This window comes from Protomyctophum parallelum (assembly GCF_964188405.1).
Source record: "Protomyctophum parallelum genome assembly, chromosome: 4".
Taxonomy (NCBI): domain Eukaryota; kingdom Metazoa; phylum Chordata; class Actinopteri; order Myctophiformes; family Myctophidae; genus Protomyctophum; species Protomyctophum parallelum.
The window spans coordinates 2032483-2047748 of NC_139700.1; the positions used below are offsets into that span (position 1 = coordinate 2032483).

A 15266-nucleotide genomic window follows, 5' to 3' on the forward strand; every position below is an offset into this window, starting at 1 on the left:
TTATATTATATTATATTATATTATATTATATTATATTATATTATACTAGATTAGATTCATTATTGATTTAAATCTGCAAAGTAAACACATGTTTTCCAGTAATTGTTGTCTCTGAGATGTGGTTGAGCAAAAGTAGAAAGGTTTAAATAAAAATAAAGGAAATACTCAAGTAGGCCTAATGTGGAAATACCAGAATATGTACAGTAGGCTACAGTACACGAGTGAATATACTTTACCTACACCACTTTACCTTTCCACCACCACCACTGCACAAATATTCCAAATATCTCTACAAAATGTTGACGAATGTAAAAAAAATTAAAGAAGATAATAGTGTAGTGTTACAGCACCATCTGGTGGGCATTACCTGTACATGTGTGAGGTTCATTTATGTGGGGACTCTGAACTGAAGCCCTCTGATTGGTCAGGAAGGGCAGCCGTCGGCTGTTTTGACCACGTGACATCAAATGGCTGCCTGCATGGCTAGTAAAAGTGGTATGTGGCATGTTGTCGTTTACTATAATTAAAGTGTATTTATTTACTAAACTGCACGTTTGTGTTATCATTGCACGGTTGCTTCCAGGGTTGTTGTTTATATTAGAATATAATGGTAGACAGAATATGGTTGTCAACCTGAGCTGCCTGACTATTCATCCCCGTTAGCTCCATGCTAAGAAATTCATCTTATTATTATTCCATATATTATACACAAACATTGAGCAAAGATCACTCATTATGCCCTGTGTCGGACTAGGCGAGATATAACACACAATGATGAATTGCTGTGACTTGAGGTCAGCTAAAGATTCATATTCATTTGAAGGTTTCACACTGTCTGACAAGAATTTCCTCCAGCTCACAGACCTATCATGCCCTCTGCACACTGGCCACTCTTGTTTTTTTTTCATCCACAGCCTTCTAACTTGGGCTCATCCTAAAGCTTGCTGCACCATCATCATGACAGTCATGTTTCAGGGCTAGCTGCACCTATAGTTGCAACACGTACCAGCCATTGACAGCCCATAGGCCTACATCCAAACAGAAAAGTCCTATCTGATAAAACATTAAACTCACCAACATTGCAGCTGTACGGAAAGCTTGATCCTCTTATCTGCAAAGTGTTAGTGTCATAAAACTATAACAAAATATGTGACAAAACTTGACTGAGGGACTGCCATTGGATTTTTTTTTAATTTTCGTTTTTCCATGTCATGAAAGCAGGGAATCAAATTGACATATTCAAATATTAGTGGTTCACATATTCGTGGTTCGGTTTGACCCACCAGTTTTGGAGATATGGCTTATAGAGTAATGTACGTCTTACAGAAAACAGCGAGTTGAGAAAACAGGCTTGAAAGGTTCACTTCTATGGACTCTAACATTACACCTGCTACATGTTTGGGCATTTATTTCATATTTATATATTTTCGATTTCAGCTCTGACATTTATTTCAGACATGCTCTAGCCTCTAGTATGTGAACAGTCTGCCTGTGCTATCATTTTGGGAAAAAAAAGAAAAAAGTTTTTCTCTGGTGAAAAGCTGAATTTCAGTCAAATCTGGAAAAATAATCACCTGCAAGGAATTTCTTGACAGATAGCTCATTGAGCTATTGATTATTTTTCACCTGCTGTGTTTGGAGTTTGGAAGCGCTCGTTTTCAATAACGCAACCTCCTGCTGCCTCTGTGCAATTTCAAAGCAGACCAGGTGGTACGTTGGGTGATTTCCAATGAGCGCCAACACTGAACCTGCATGGAAACTAACTCATACTGTTGTAAGTCATAACAATATGAAACAAACGAGAGAGATGGTACAACAGCAATGTTGAGTTTAATGTTTAAAAAAAAAAATGTAATTTTGATTATTTATTTTTACATAAATATTCTCATTCTGGGCCGGGTACCGGAGAAAAAAATATTTTGCTAAAATAGACATCAATTTTGGGGTCCTTGGGACAAAACAAGTTAGAGAACTACTGCTGTAAATGTAGTCATTTCTGATTTAGGGTTCATGTGGTAGATAACTAGTGCATTGACTGCCTCTCCACAGGTGGACAGGACAGCATTCTGGAGGCCCTGTGTTTCCCCGATGAAGAAGCAGCCAGCAGCAGCGGTCTGGATGAGGAGGTGGTGGTGTTGTGTGTCCTCTGCCCTGAATCTGCTCCGTTGTCCCACAAGGAGCGTCTCCTCAAACATCTGGTTCTGGAGCACAAGCTGGTCATCTCTGACGTCAAGCTCATAGCAGACTTCCCAAAGTAAAACACACACACTAACATGGCTTTCCTCTCCGTCTCACTCAAAACAACAATTTCCATACATTTGATCTTTTAACTAATTTTGGAATCCCGGACCCCACTTTGAGTTATTTTATAGAAGTGTTCAGATATTGGCATATATTCTGTATATTTTAGTGCACTTTTTTCTGCTCCATCAGGTACATGGTTTACTGGAAAGGCAGATTCTTAGAACAACCCCTGACAGATTTCTGCAGTGTGATAAAGACCAACTCTGAAGGGCCTGTTGGTAAGTAATGGTCATGGATTACAGTTCTAAAGGCCTATTCATACTCCAGTTTTAGGTCATAAGGTGACCACTGAAACGGTGGTTTTACTTAGAGATGTGTTGTGTTGGGGTGTTGTGTTGGGGTGAGTCGCTTATCACCGCAACGTGACGTCATGTTTTCGGCGGTCACCTTAGATCTATGACTATGAATAAGGCTTCAGTCGCCACGACTAATTTCAGTCATTAGGAAGCATGTCGCGCACTGAAAGAAGCCCATCTACAAGCACACGACTCGTGTTGTGAGCCATTTTAATGGCTGTGAGCGGCTTGTGACAAGAGTACAGTACGTGTGTGAGTTGTACCAATATCAACCAGTGATTGGTTGGTACTGTATGTGTGTGGATTGTACCAATACCAACCAGTGATTGGTTGTCTTCGCAGACATACAGGAACATTACTTCCTGCTCTGTGATGTCCTGCCTGAAGACAGAGGCCTGAGAGAGCAGCTCCAACAGAAGAGACTGGTGAGCATTATTATTATTCATGGCTTCAAGTTCTCACTTGCCACGACTGGTTTCAGTCATTTGGATTCCATAGAAGCCAGCATGTGGTGTCTTCTATGGAAGCATGTTGAACACCGAAAATAGCCGATTTACAAGTAGATGGTTATTAGTTATTTTAATTAAAGATGGAGTGCCGTGATTTCTTTCCACACTTAAACATGATCATCAGGTGTATTTAAGTGTATATGAGGTATAATTTTTTCAAAAAAGTGTACAGTATTTGTTAAAATGATGCTTTTATGTGGACACACCCACCAGTTCATTAGGTATGCGTGAGTTTAACCATAGCACCACCCACCTAATCCAGTCCCTCCGCCTCCTCCTTTAAGACCACCCACTTGTCCTAGTCCCTCCCCCTCCTTATAAAAGGACAGCCCATGGCTCTGCCCTTTTGTTTACAAAATGGCAAATTGGTGTCTGTAATGTAACAAAAACTCATGTTTTTGTGAATGTTAGAAGTGAACACTTCCCAAATTTCTGAGATATCGTATAGGCACCAATGTGCACTTATACTGCCACCATCCATGTATAGGCATAATAATACCACGCATCCATACCATATCAGATCTGTTTTTTCTGGTTTTTTATAATCATTTATTTATTTCCTCCAATTATATTGACCCTATTGTCGCAATCAGCTCAGCTCATCATCCAATTCAATCATAGTTTAACAGCAGAAACAATTAGTTTGATAGATAATTTAGCCTACAATATATTGTAGGCTATTGATTTCCTCCAGCTAAGCACCCTGGCATTAAAACTGTCCTTTATCTGACTGCATTGAGTTTCAGCAAAAGTCGCCAGATTTACAGAAACAAGCGGCCAGGTCCACAAAAATAGGTCACAGAAATTGCTGTGAATATTTATGAAAACGTTTCAACAACACCAATCCTTTTAACAACATATTAATCTGAGGGTCCTTCACATGAACCATTGGTCAAGTCAACCACATCTCCACTGAAAGTTACTTATATGAAAACAAGCCCAAGTCGCTTGTAATAGCCAGACATGGCAACATGACTTCCAGCGCGACACAACATACTTCTAATTCTTGACTTTACAGCCTCGTATAAGTATTAGGACCTACATACATATTGACTACAACAGCCAACAAGAATGCACACTGTGACACTACACTCTGTATCAAAGCCCGACCACTGTGATTATAAAAGAAACAACCTACTCCTTGAGAAGAGCATGAGCAACTATACAGCAGAGCAGGTAGGCTATAAGACTGGTTTGTTGTGGTTTTCCTTGATTAATCCTGAGGACCCGACGTGAACATTTACTTGCTTCCAATCTAACGAAAAACAGTCTGCTCTGCTGTGAACTGGTAATGTGTGAAATGACTGTTAGACACAGAGCAGCAAAAGCAAACTGGCTGTGTTCAGTTCACACGTGTGTATGTGGCAGGCAGCTCCGCCCACAGAGGTTGTCGTATTTAGGGGGAGGTGCGTGTGTGCGTGCAATATTTTTACGTCACACTATCCGTGTTTACTTCATTGGCCCGTTTGACCGTCAAGGGTTCAGCCAGTTATTACACCATTGGACATAAAAACGACTCCAGGGTGTCTAATGAAGTACTGTCACCCCATAGACACATGAAAAGCTGGAAAAATACAAAAATTGTGGCACTCCATCTTTAAGGATATCAAAGAGTATAAGTGGTTAAACTCTTCAGAACTTAGAAGCATCTTCCATCATGAACATGAATCATCACTGTCTAGTCTAGTGGGCATGTAACGATTCACTCAACTCACCATACGTTTCAAATCACGATACAATTTATTTTAAACACAATTACTTTCCAAGAATCATTTTTTCCCTTCTTATACAAATCCAATATGTATGTAATATATATTTGTTTTACAATACTGTTTTCTCTTATTCTATTTGCAGTACACTAGTACATGAAATGACATTTATTATTAAATTGATTTAAAGTTTGAATGGATGTACTCTGGCCATGCACAGGTGGAGATTCTAGAGCAGCAGCAGAGAGAGCGAGATGACACAGCGTTTCAGCGCGTCTGCATGTTCTGCAGCGAGGACTTCAGTGGAAACAGGTCTGCAAGCGGATCGACAAGCTCACCACACCTAGCATTGATGCTACGTCTGGTGAGCCTGTAGGTCTGCTATTTAAAATAAATGGTTTGCGTCATTTCTCCTTATGGGGGTCCTTGGCAGAAAATCCTTTCAAGATGGCTCTGCGGCCAAATACAAATACATTTTGGGCTATATTTATTTACTCATTTTACTGACGCACTACACTGTCTCTCTGCATTTGATGTACCGGGTATGTGTTTACCTTGCTTATTGTAAGTCGCTCTGGTTAAGAGTATCTGCTAAGTCAGTGGATATTCAACCTTTTTCATTTCAAGGTCCATTATTCATTTGGAATTTGAGCCACTGACCACCATGTGATGACATTTAACCTCTCAGACCAAAACGTAGTAGATTTTGTTAGGAGAGATGCAGTAACAGGCAAACGTTGATTAAATTAACAATTCTTCTACATTATCTAATTGTGTAAACTTAAAATGCAGATGTTTAACAAAAATGTAACTTGAGAGCGTAAAATGAAACCAAATGTTCCCTTACAGTCCTTTGGTTTCATTTTACACTCATAATTTAGCTGGGACCACCTGGAACCTCCACTGGTTGAGAACCACTGTGCTAAATGCCTAAATTGGTCTTTGACTCATTGCAGATCCACGTTGCTCAACCACATGGCCAGGGAGCACTCCTTCAGCATCGGCCTGCCAGACAACATTGTGTACTGCATAGAGTTTCTGGACACGCTACAGAGCAAGCTGGACAGGTAACTATGAGTAATTAACCAAGACCACACAGTCTGGACAGGTAACTATGAGTAATGAACCAAGACCACACAGTCCAAACGTTGTATCTGGACAGGTAACTATGAGTCATTAACCAAGACCACACAGTCCAAACGTTGTATCTGGACAGGTAACTATGAGTAATGAACCAAGACCACACAGTCCAAACGTTGTATCTGGACAGGTAACTATGAGTAATTAACCAAGACCACACAGTCCAAACGTTGTATCTGGACAGGTAACTATGAGTAATTAACCAACAGTCGAAACGTTGTATTTGGACAGGTAACTATGAGTAATTAACCAAGACCACACAGTCCAAACGTTGTATCTGGACAGGTAACTATGAGTAATTAACCAAGACCACACAGTCCAAACGTTGTATCTGGACAGGTAACTATAAGTAATTAACCAAGACCACACAGTCCAAACGTTGTATCTGGACAGGTAACTATGAGTAATTAACCAAGACCACACAGTCCAAACGTTGTATCTGGACAGGTAACTATGAGTAATTAACCAAGACCACACAGTCCAAACGTTGTATCTGGACAGGTAACTATGAGTAATTAACCAAGACCACACAGTCCAAATGTTGTATTTGTCGTTTTTTTTTTTTTTTAGTATTCTTAAGTGAGTTGCGAGCCCCCACATTGTTCTAAGAATGAGTTCCTGGACACGCTACAGAGTAAGCTAGGTAAGAATCAGCAGGAGTTTTGCAATAAAAGGCAAACCTTGTATGGTGGTTCCATCTTAGCACAATGTATTTTCAGATGGGGGTCCTGGCACATACATATTCATTTGGTGGTCCTTGACGTGTGTGTGCTTGTGTCAGTCTACAGTGTCTGTACTGTGAGAAGACATTCAGAGATAAAACCACGCTGAAGGATCACATGAGGAAGAAAGCACACCGCCGCATCAACGCCAACAACCCCCAGTACGACCGCTTCTATGTCATCAACTACCTGGTAGGCCTGGCAGCATTATTACAGCCCATTATTGGCAGGTAATCGCAATAACTTTTCAATCATCAGAATCGTTTCCATTCATCCGTGTAAAAATAGCTGGATTTATGTGGAGCGCCGCATTTTGAGCACCCATTTATCAACTGCTCACTACATTTATCTGCTCACTTCTTGGTGTCATCACTTCAATTGCACTTCTTTATGCTGCATTCTCTCTCCTGATTGGATAAAATTGGGTATCCCGTCCTGTAAAGTGTTGCCAGGGAGAGTCACTGAACAAACACTAGATTACTGTAGCAATGATTACTATCATAATAGAGGAGCTGTTTTTTTGTGACAAACGAATCACCTGCCCTACAACAAATCTAATGGGCTCCCCATCATTCAGGAGCTTGGAAAGACCTGGGAGGAAGTCCAGTCTGAGGATGACCGCGAGATGGTTGATGACGAAGACGAGTAAGTTCTACAACTCTTAACCCATTCTGACCTGAGATCAGATTCATACGAGGTTTCCGCCGGACACACACTGGTCTGATGAACCCATTCTGACCTGAGATCAGATTCTAAAAATGTCAGTCGCTCTTCAATTTTTCAAAAATAGCAGACCTACAAGCTCGTATCGCGCCACTCGGTGGCGCGATATGAGCTTGTAGATCTGCTATTTTTCAATAGCTAAAGCACGACATGATGCCGACACCAAAATGGGTGCCCGGTCAGAATGGGTTAACCACTGGTAGAGGCGGTCCTTCTCTAGCGCGCTGAGCTTGTGGAGACATCTCCGACATTATGAAAGCATTGTCGAGCGATCAAATAAGACATTTGGCGACAAAGCCGGCGCTGTGTAGTACGGTCGGAGCTCATTGATGTCTTCGATCTCCTCAGTGATTGGTCAGACTGGCAGGCTCATCCGGTGTGTGCAGTGTGTCTGTTCTGCGAACACCAGTCTGAAACCATGGACAAGATCTACACACACATGCAGGTACAGTATACACTAGGGCCGGGACTAATTGCGATTAATTTAGATTAATTAACTACAGAAAAATTAATCGCGATTAACTACAGATAAATTAATCGCACCTTTTTTTTCACCGCGGAACGTTTCTCACTTGGCGCTTTTCTATAGTACTGAAAACTGGAAATAATAAAAAGTCACCCCATTTTGTGTTGCCTAGAACTGGAGGTCTGACAAAAAACAGTAACAATATGAAGTAAGTACAGCTTTGTGATGTCACTGAGATGTACTTGTTACTGTTACTAATTTTCTTTCAGACCTCCAGTTCTAGGCAACACAGAATGGGGTGACTTTTTATTATTATTTCCACAACAGGTATATTAATGATTAATGATGAGTGGTATCCTGTAGTCACTATTCATTGATTCACTGGGATACAAAAAAACATTAAAAAAAAAAAGGTTTCTCGCTGTTCTCGGGTTGAATATTATGCGATTAAAATGCGATTAATCTAGATTAATTAATCGCAAAGCCTCTGATTAATTAGATTAATTTTTTTAATTGAGTCCCAGCTCTAGTATACACACAATACACGACTGTAATGTATGCTTGAAGTACAGTATGTATAGTGTGCTTTAAGAGCAAAATGGCCGCTGTGTGAAATTGTGAATATGATCTTTTTCTGCTTCCTTGTCTTTTTAGAACGTTCATGGTTTTGACCTCCAAGGGTTGAGAACTGAGCTCAGTGAGTAAATACTCCACTATGTTAAATTGGTAGTTGGACATGTTCTGGGTTGATCTGACATTGTTGTAACTTACAGTATGCTGTCAATTTTCAGAAAACACAGCCGGCTATCCTTTATTGTGCCGTTTAATGTCTATGAACAGGGGGAACTGATTCACTTCTTTATAGGGGTGCAACAGTTAATCAAATGGGTTAGGGTTATCAATCGTTAATCTAATTACATCTCTATTCTGGGGCATTTTATATGAAAAGCTTTCAGAACATTAAAAAAGAAAAAAGTATAGCAGATATCATCTCTGTCGGGTGGAAACCTCATTTTATGCCAAAACCGTTTTCAGGATTCAAATTCAAAAACATCAGAAGTAGGTCTACACGATCAAAATGCATAGTGCTGCACTCTTTTGATACTGGTCACTTGTGTGTGACGCTGTAGTATGATTAAGTAGAGAAAAAGTTTAAGTAGCAAAAAATAGGAAAAAAAGTTATACCCAACAGCAGCACTATACATGCTCTTCTAGAATAATATGTGGTGATTACTTTCCTGTGTTCAACAACCCCCAGATCTCAAGTTCTACCAGCAAGTCAAGCTGGTGAACTACATCCGACGAGAGATCCACCAGTGTCGCTGCTACGGCTGCCAGGTGAGGTTCGTCTCCAAAGCCGAAGCCCTGCGTCACATCATGGACTCTGGCCACGTCATGAAGCTGCCGCAGATATCTGCGTGGGACCAACCTCAGTGAGTTCAGTACATTTGGGAAAAGTAGTAGTGTCACCAGTGTTGATTTTGATACCAAATTTTAGTCTTAGTCTCTTGAATAGTTTTTTTAATTTTAGTCACCTGGAATGTTTTAGTCTACTAAATATCATAAGATTCTTATTCGACAAAATATACAGTTGATTTAGTCGACTAAAATGTATTTTAGCGGGCCTTGATGCCGTCATAATAACTGACTTTACACTTGCTGAAAATAGCAGATGCAACCAAGTGTAAAATGACTTAGTGGATCTCTTGTCCACTAGTCCACTTCCTAACATTTTAGTCTAGTTTTTATTTGTTGACATTGACAATCGTCTTAGTCATCATAGCTTAGTTTTCATTTAGTTGACGAAATCGACACGTTTTGAGCTTGTGGATCTGCTACTTTTGCCGTTTTTGAATTTGAATCCTGAAAAGTATGCTGTTTCCACCGGACAGAGACCATTATGTTGTTTGACCACAGTGGTGGAGCGACAGAGCCGCCCTTAGAGCCCTGTCCCTTCTATAACCCATTCTGACCTGAGATCAGATTCATACGAGGTTTCCGCCGGACACACACTGGTCTGATGAACCCATTCTGACCTGAGATCAGATTCTAAAAATGTCAGTCGTTCTTCGATTTTTCAAAAAATAGCAGACCTACAAGCTCGTATCGCGCCACTCGGTGGCGCGATATGAGCTTGTAGATCTGCTATTTTTCAATAGCTAAAGCATAACATGATGCTGACACCAAAATGGGTGCCCGTTCAGAATGGGATAAACGACTACTGAAATGTGTGCTGTTATTCTTTACACGCTGCTGTATTTAGTAGTGCTCCGGTATTGATTGTTGAGCTTTTCTCTGGCCTACGCACCAAACTCTTAAGTGCACTCCTGTAGGCTCAGTGTCCCAGCCATTACTACCGTTTCACTGCTGCATCAACCAAAGTCTAATTTCTAATAGACTCTATACGAAGCCTTGAATTAATGGAGATTTGCTTTGGTTGCATTCCTGAGCAATAATTCAGTAGGAGAGTACTTGAGCATACTACAGCATCACACAAAAGCATCTACAGGCTTGAAATATGGCACAAAGTGACATTTTTAGCTTGTAGATCTGCTACTTTTGCATTTGAATCCTGAGCATACTGGATGTATGAGGTTTCCACCCGACAGACGATACAATGTGTAAGCTCCTCTCGCTCTCCGCAGGTACTTCTTCCCCACCTATGAGAACGACGCTCTGCTCTGTGGCCTGTCGGACAGCGACAGTGACAGTGAGGGCACAGCGCCCCGCAGGGCTGGAGACGTGCCCGTCTTTGCAGAGGACATGACCAACCTGAGGGTCCTAAAGCAGACCAGCGTCCTCAACCAACTCCTGAAGAACAGAGGCCCGCACAACTAGAACCAACTCCTGAAGAACAGAGGCCCGCACAACTAGAACCAACTCCTGAAGAACAGAGGCCCGCACAACTAGAACCAACTCCTGAAGAACAGAGGCCCGTACAACTAGAACCAACTCCTGAAGAACAGAGGCCCGTACAACTAGAACCAACTCCTGAAGAACAGAGGCCCGCACAACTAGAACCAACTCCTGAAGAACAGAGGCCCGCACAACTAGAACCAACTCCTGAAGAACAGAGGCCCGCACAACTAGAACCAACTCCTGAAGAACAGAGGCCCGTACAACTAGAACCAACTCCTGAAGAACAGAGGCCCATTTAGACCAGTCTAGACTATTTTTTTTATTTCTTTTTGCATGATTTGACTGAGAAATTTGCAGTCGAATCAGTCTGACTACATTATCTGCTTAACACAATTAGCCCCGGGATTCCTTAAAAATAGGAGCTCTGGGGTGCCGGGAAGATATGGCCGCTTTTACTCTGAAAAAAACAGATGTTTAGCTTGCTTACTTTTCTCTCGTTTTAATATTATCGCTAAATATTCCATTGCGTTCTTATTTTGAACGAGAGGCAGCTGAGAAGTCAGAAATGAAGAGCTTAGTATATCTATCAGATCAAAACCACGGAGAGCGCTCCCGGCCTTGGGGTCTAACACAAATTCAGAATATTATTCTCTCGACTAATATCATTTGAAGATGCGCTAGGACGTGTGGACGGAAACTGTTAACCTAAAACACACAATAGAGTATAATTCCCTTTGGCTGTGGGGGGTGCTTAATGTCTAAAATAGAACTTATACTTGCTTGGTTTCTCCCAATAAATCATGATATAGGCCTATCCTATTTTTTTCAAACTTTGTAATAATTAGGTCAACTCTAAGTCGAATCATGCAAAAAAAACATTGACCAGTAGTCGGCTATTGGACTAATCGAGGTCAGGCCTATTCTGAACCATCTCCTGAAGAACAAAGGCCTGCTGTTTTCACGATTCTTTGAAAGCTTTCGGGAAAAATAGCTTACGTTATGATTTTGTGCAACATGCTTTCAAAAGTCTACTTCAAGAGACCACTTCAAACAGACTAGGCCTATCCAAATCATGAATTTACAAAACACATGCCTGTCAGTCTGTCGCACAACTGGCCTGAATAAAAAAATTAATTGCAACGTATGAACTAATTGTATCAAAACATCATGAAATGTGACATATGCAGAACATTGTCAAATATATATTTTAATAAATGTTGATCATATCAGTTAACCGTCTTCCTGCCATTGCCGAAGCCCTTCGGCAATCAAAGCCTCAATTTGATAATACACCTTGCTGCCATTGCCGTAGCCCTTCGGCAATTATACTTTTATAGTGCATATGATCGATCGAGCCATAATGCTACTCACGTTAGCCGGTTAGCTAGCAATGTTGTTAGCACTGCACTGGATCGTTCAGATTAGATCGCGGTCGCCATAAGAATCCATTCTATCCGTTTCTTTCAATCGCCTGTATCTCCTATTCCTTGTCCCAGATGGCATTTTTGGTCAAACCAGCGTTTCTTTGACGGCACAGAGCCGACGTTGTGCAGTGCTATATGTACCGGCATTGATTCGATTATGTAAACAAAGGTTGTCTTGGCAACGTAAAGCTGGCAGGGATAAGCTCACTTCCGGTTGAGGCAAAATGTGGCTTTTCAAAATAAGAGCTCAAATTAAAAAAATGCTGGCATGAATTAGGTCCTAATTTCTCAATAAATGGCAGCAGTAAAAGGGTTAATGTCCTACTGTAGTCGTTGGTACGGTACACATGAACTCATGTCCCAGATTCATACATTTTTATGTTCCCTGGCTATTTCTCAATCTTTGTGCTCTTTGCTGGCGTCACACAGTCAGGTTTTGTACTGTCTGGTTTGGTGCTCTTGGCTGGGGTCACAGTGTCAGGTTTGGTGCCCTTTGCTGGGGTCACATTGTCTGTCTTTGTGCTCTTTGCTGGGCCATGTCTTCTGGTTTGGTGCTCTTGGCTGGGGTCACAGTGTCAGGTTTGGTGCTCTTTGCTGGGGTCACATTGTCTGTCTTTGTGCTCTTTGCTGGGGCCATGTCTTCTGGTTTGGTGCTCTTGGCTGGGGTCACAGTGTCAGGTTTGGTGCTCTTGGCTGGGGTGAGGTTTTGGGAGGTCTTCCCCAGGGCCACCTGTCTGATGGTGGAGCCAAACTGCAGCGTGCTCAGAGTCTCCCCCACGTTGTTCTCGTCTGGACTGACGTTCACAAACACACAGCACTGCAGAGACAAAACCACATCATACGTCAGTGCTCACTGCTGGGCAACTAACCGAAACCATATTGAAACCTATATTCAGAACTCATGTTGGTTAATAAATAATCAAAGAAGGTTTTTTTAAATGATTTAACATTTCTTATATATCAACAGTATTTTGTTTTATAATTGACTAAATCACTTAGTCTTATAGAGCGTTGCAGTTCCGCCTCGAGCGGCCTGGAAGACAATTTCCAATTAATTTTTCGTTTCAGAAAGTATTTATTTAAAGACCTTTACGCCTCGGATCATGACAACAAACCGAACAAATAATTAGAAGAAAAGAACACTTTGTTGTTATTATTTTTTCTAATTATTTGTTCAGCCCAAAATGTTTTGTTTATTGTCATGAGTTGGCTTTGTCCGAGACTTAAAGTCTTTAAATAAATACTTTCTAAAACATCTATGGGAAATTCTCTTCCCGGGCCGCTCGTCGTCATGAAAGGGGGCACGACTGCGATGCTCTATTGGCTCAGCAGCAGATTTGAACTAAACGCATTGGGAAGGTGCCGTGCTGCAGAGCCAATGAAACGAAGCTATGGGAATATGTACAGTTAAGAGGGGGGTTGTCCACACACTGTGTAGTTGCTCCTGCAGGAAACTTTATTAAATCAACAACGTTTCGACCCTTACGGGTCTTCGTCAGGTATGGCAATACCTGACGAAGACCCGTATGTATCGAAACGTTTTTGTAAATATCCCCTTTTTTCGTTTCCTACATAAAAAAATATATGCAGTAAGCCTATATATTAGCCTTTATCGACAGATTAGCAAAAAGTTTAAAACAAAAAATAATTACAACTTTTCATCAATTAAAAACAGTTTTTGGAAAGTAGGCTACTTCATAAATAACACAAAAAAGCAAATTATTTCCATTAAAAAATATGAATAAAATAAAAATAAGTTTAAGGAAAAGTGAAAATAGCAGATCTACAAGCTTGTGACATGGATGCAACGCGTTGTGAGCTTGTAGATCTGCTATTGGAGAAGAGCATGTACATCAAGACTCTGCATGACTGATAATAACCTGATCCTTATGCACCTACTGTATGCTCCTTTTGAATTACCTCGACTACTGCGTTTTAACTCATCCACTGTCTATCACTATCACAGGCCACCATAGATTTGTTCTATTTTTTTAGAAAGAGAGTTGTAAGATTTGTCTTAAGTCATGATTATAATATAATGTTTACAATTTAAGCCCCTTTAAAAATAAACGTTTTTGGCCTGGAACATTTAAAGACGTACAAATACGCTTCTATATGCAAAAAGAAAGAAATCATCATATATACAGTTAAAAAACGTGTACAGTAGTGGGAAAGAGGGCGGGGGGGGGGGACTTTAACTTTTTTGACAGGGGCCAGTTTCGAAAATGCACGTAAGTGCTATTTGAGCAGTTTTGAAGGAGTCTAGGGATTCACATTTTTTAACGGCTGTTGGTAGGGCGTTCCACAACAACAGCCCTTGTTGGAGCCGAATCTGGATTGCATGTGGTTTATGGAACTCCCTCTGGTGTTGTGATCATGAACTTGTTGACATAAAGGAAGTATTTTGACAGGTACATGGGTATAAGGTGTAGCGAATCTTGTAGACCATGCAGGCACATTGCAAGTTTCTGTACTCTGCAGTCGTCAACAATCCAACCTATCAAAATGAGCGGGGGTGAGGTGGGTTCTGGGCCAAGTAGAAGCCTGACTAGTTTGTTTTGGGATGTAAATACCAGTATATAATCTCTGCCTATACCGACCATTCAGTTTGTGTGAAATCAGTTAAATCATGAATAAAAAGGGGAATGTGTACATATACTGTTTGTCTGCTGTAGGCTATAGAAGTCACACAATTTCATATCAAATGTTTTCAAAAGCAGCTTTATATGTGAAGTCTATCAAGGGTGTGCAACTAAATGGCATATTATTTAATGTCTAAAATGTTTAAATCATTTACTAGCAACCTGCCATAGGCGAACTCCAAAGTAGCTGCATTTGTCCTGCCTGTGAACTTCCCGCATAATTTACGGGTATGATGATGATGTCACGCGCATACCCTCTGATCTGATTGATCTATCAATCAAGTTGCTACACTAGCATATATGCAACAAGCAGTGAACACTATACATTGTGATTTGTGTAGATTAATTTAGAGACAGCGAGATCTTTTTTCGACGGACGTCGTCGTCGGGACATTCATTCCCAAACTGCACACACAGTAACTTATTGATAGCAAAAGAATCACCCCCGTGGCCTGGGCCGTGGCTCAGCGGT

At 40.9% G+C, this 15266-nt stretch overlaps 1 protein-coding gene across 3 annotated transcripts; it reads left to right on the forward strand.

The window, feature by feature from the left end:
- The first annotated feature begins 441 nt into the window (after nt 1-441).
- Nucleotides 442-11951, forward strand: znf277 (zinc finger protein 277). Of its 3 annotated transcripts, XM_083763808.1 has the most exons (13): nt 442-495; nt 2050-2254; nt 2434-2522; nt 2943-3025; nt 5039-5130; nt 5775-5885; nt 6740-6872; nt 7258-7325; nt 7752-7848; nt 8524-8566; nt 9128-9302; nt 10515-10693; nt 10982-11951. In XM_083763808.1, the coding sequence occupies exons 1-13, from the start codon at nt 468-470 to the stop codon at nt 10993-10995; spliced, it is 1317 nt and encodes a 438-aa protein (XP_083619934.1). In that variant the 5' UTR covers nt 442-467; the 3' UTR covers nt 10996-11951. The 3 variants fall into 3 exon arrangements, with proteins under 3 accessions (XP_083619934.1, XP_083619933.1, XP_083619935.1); XM_083763807.1 differs by having other exon boundaries at nt 10515-11951; XM_083763809.1 differs by lacking the exon at nt 442-495 and adding an exon at nt 1672-1774 and having other exon boundaries at nt 10515-11951.
- Nucleotides 11952-15266: the final 3315 nt, after the last annotated feature.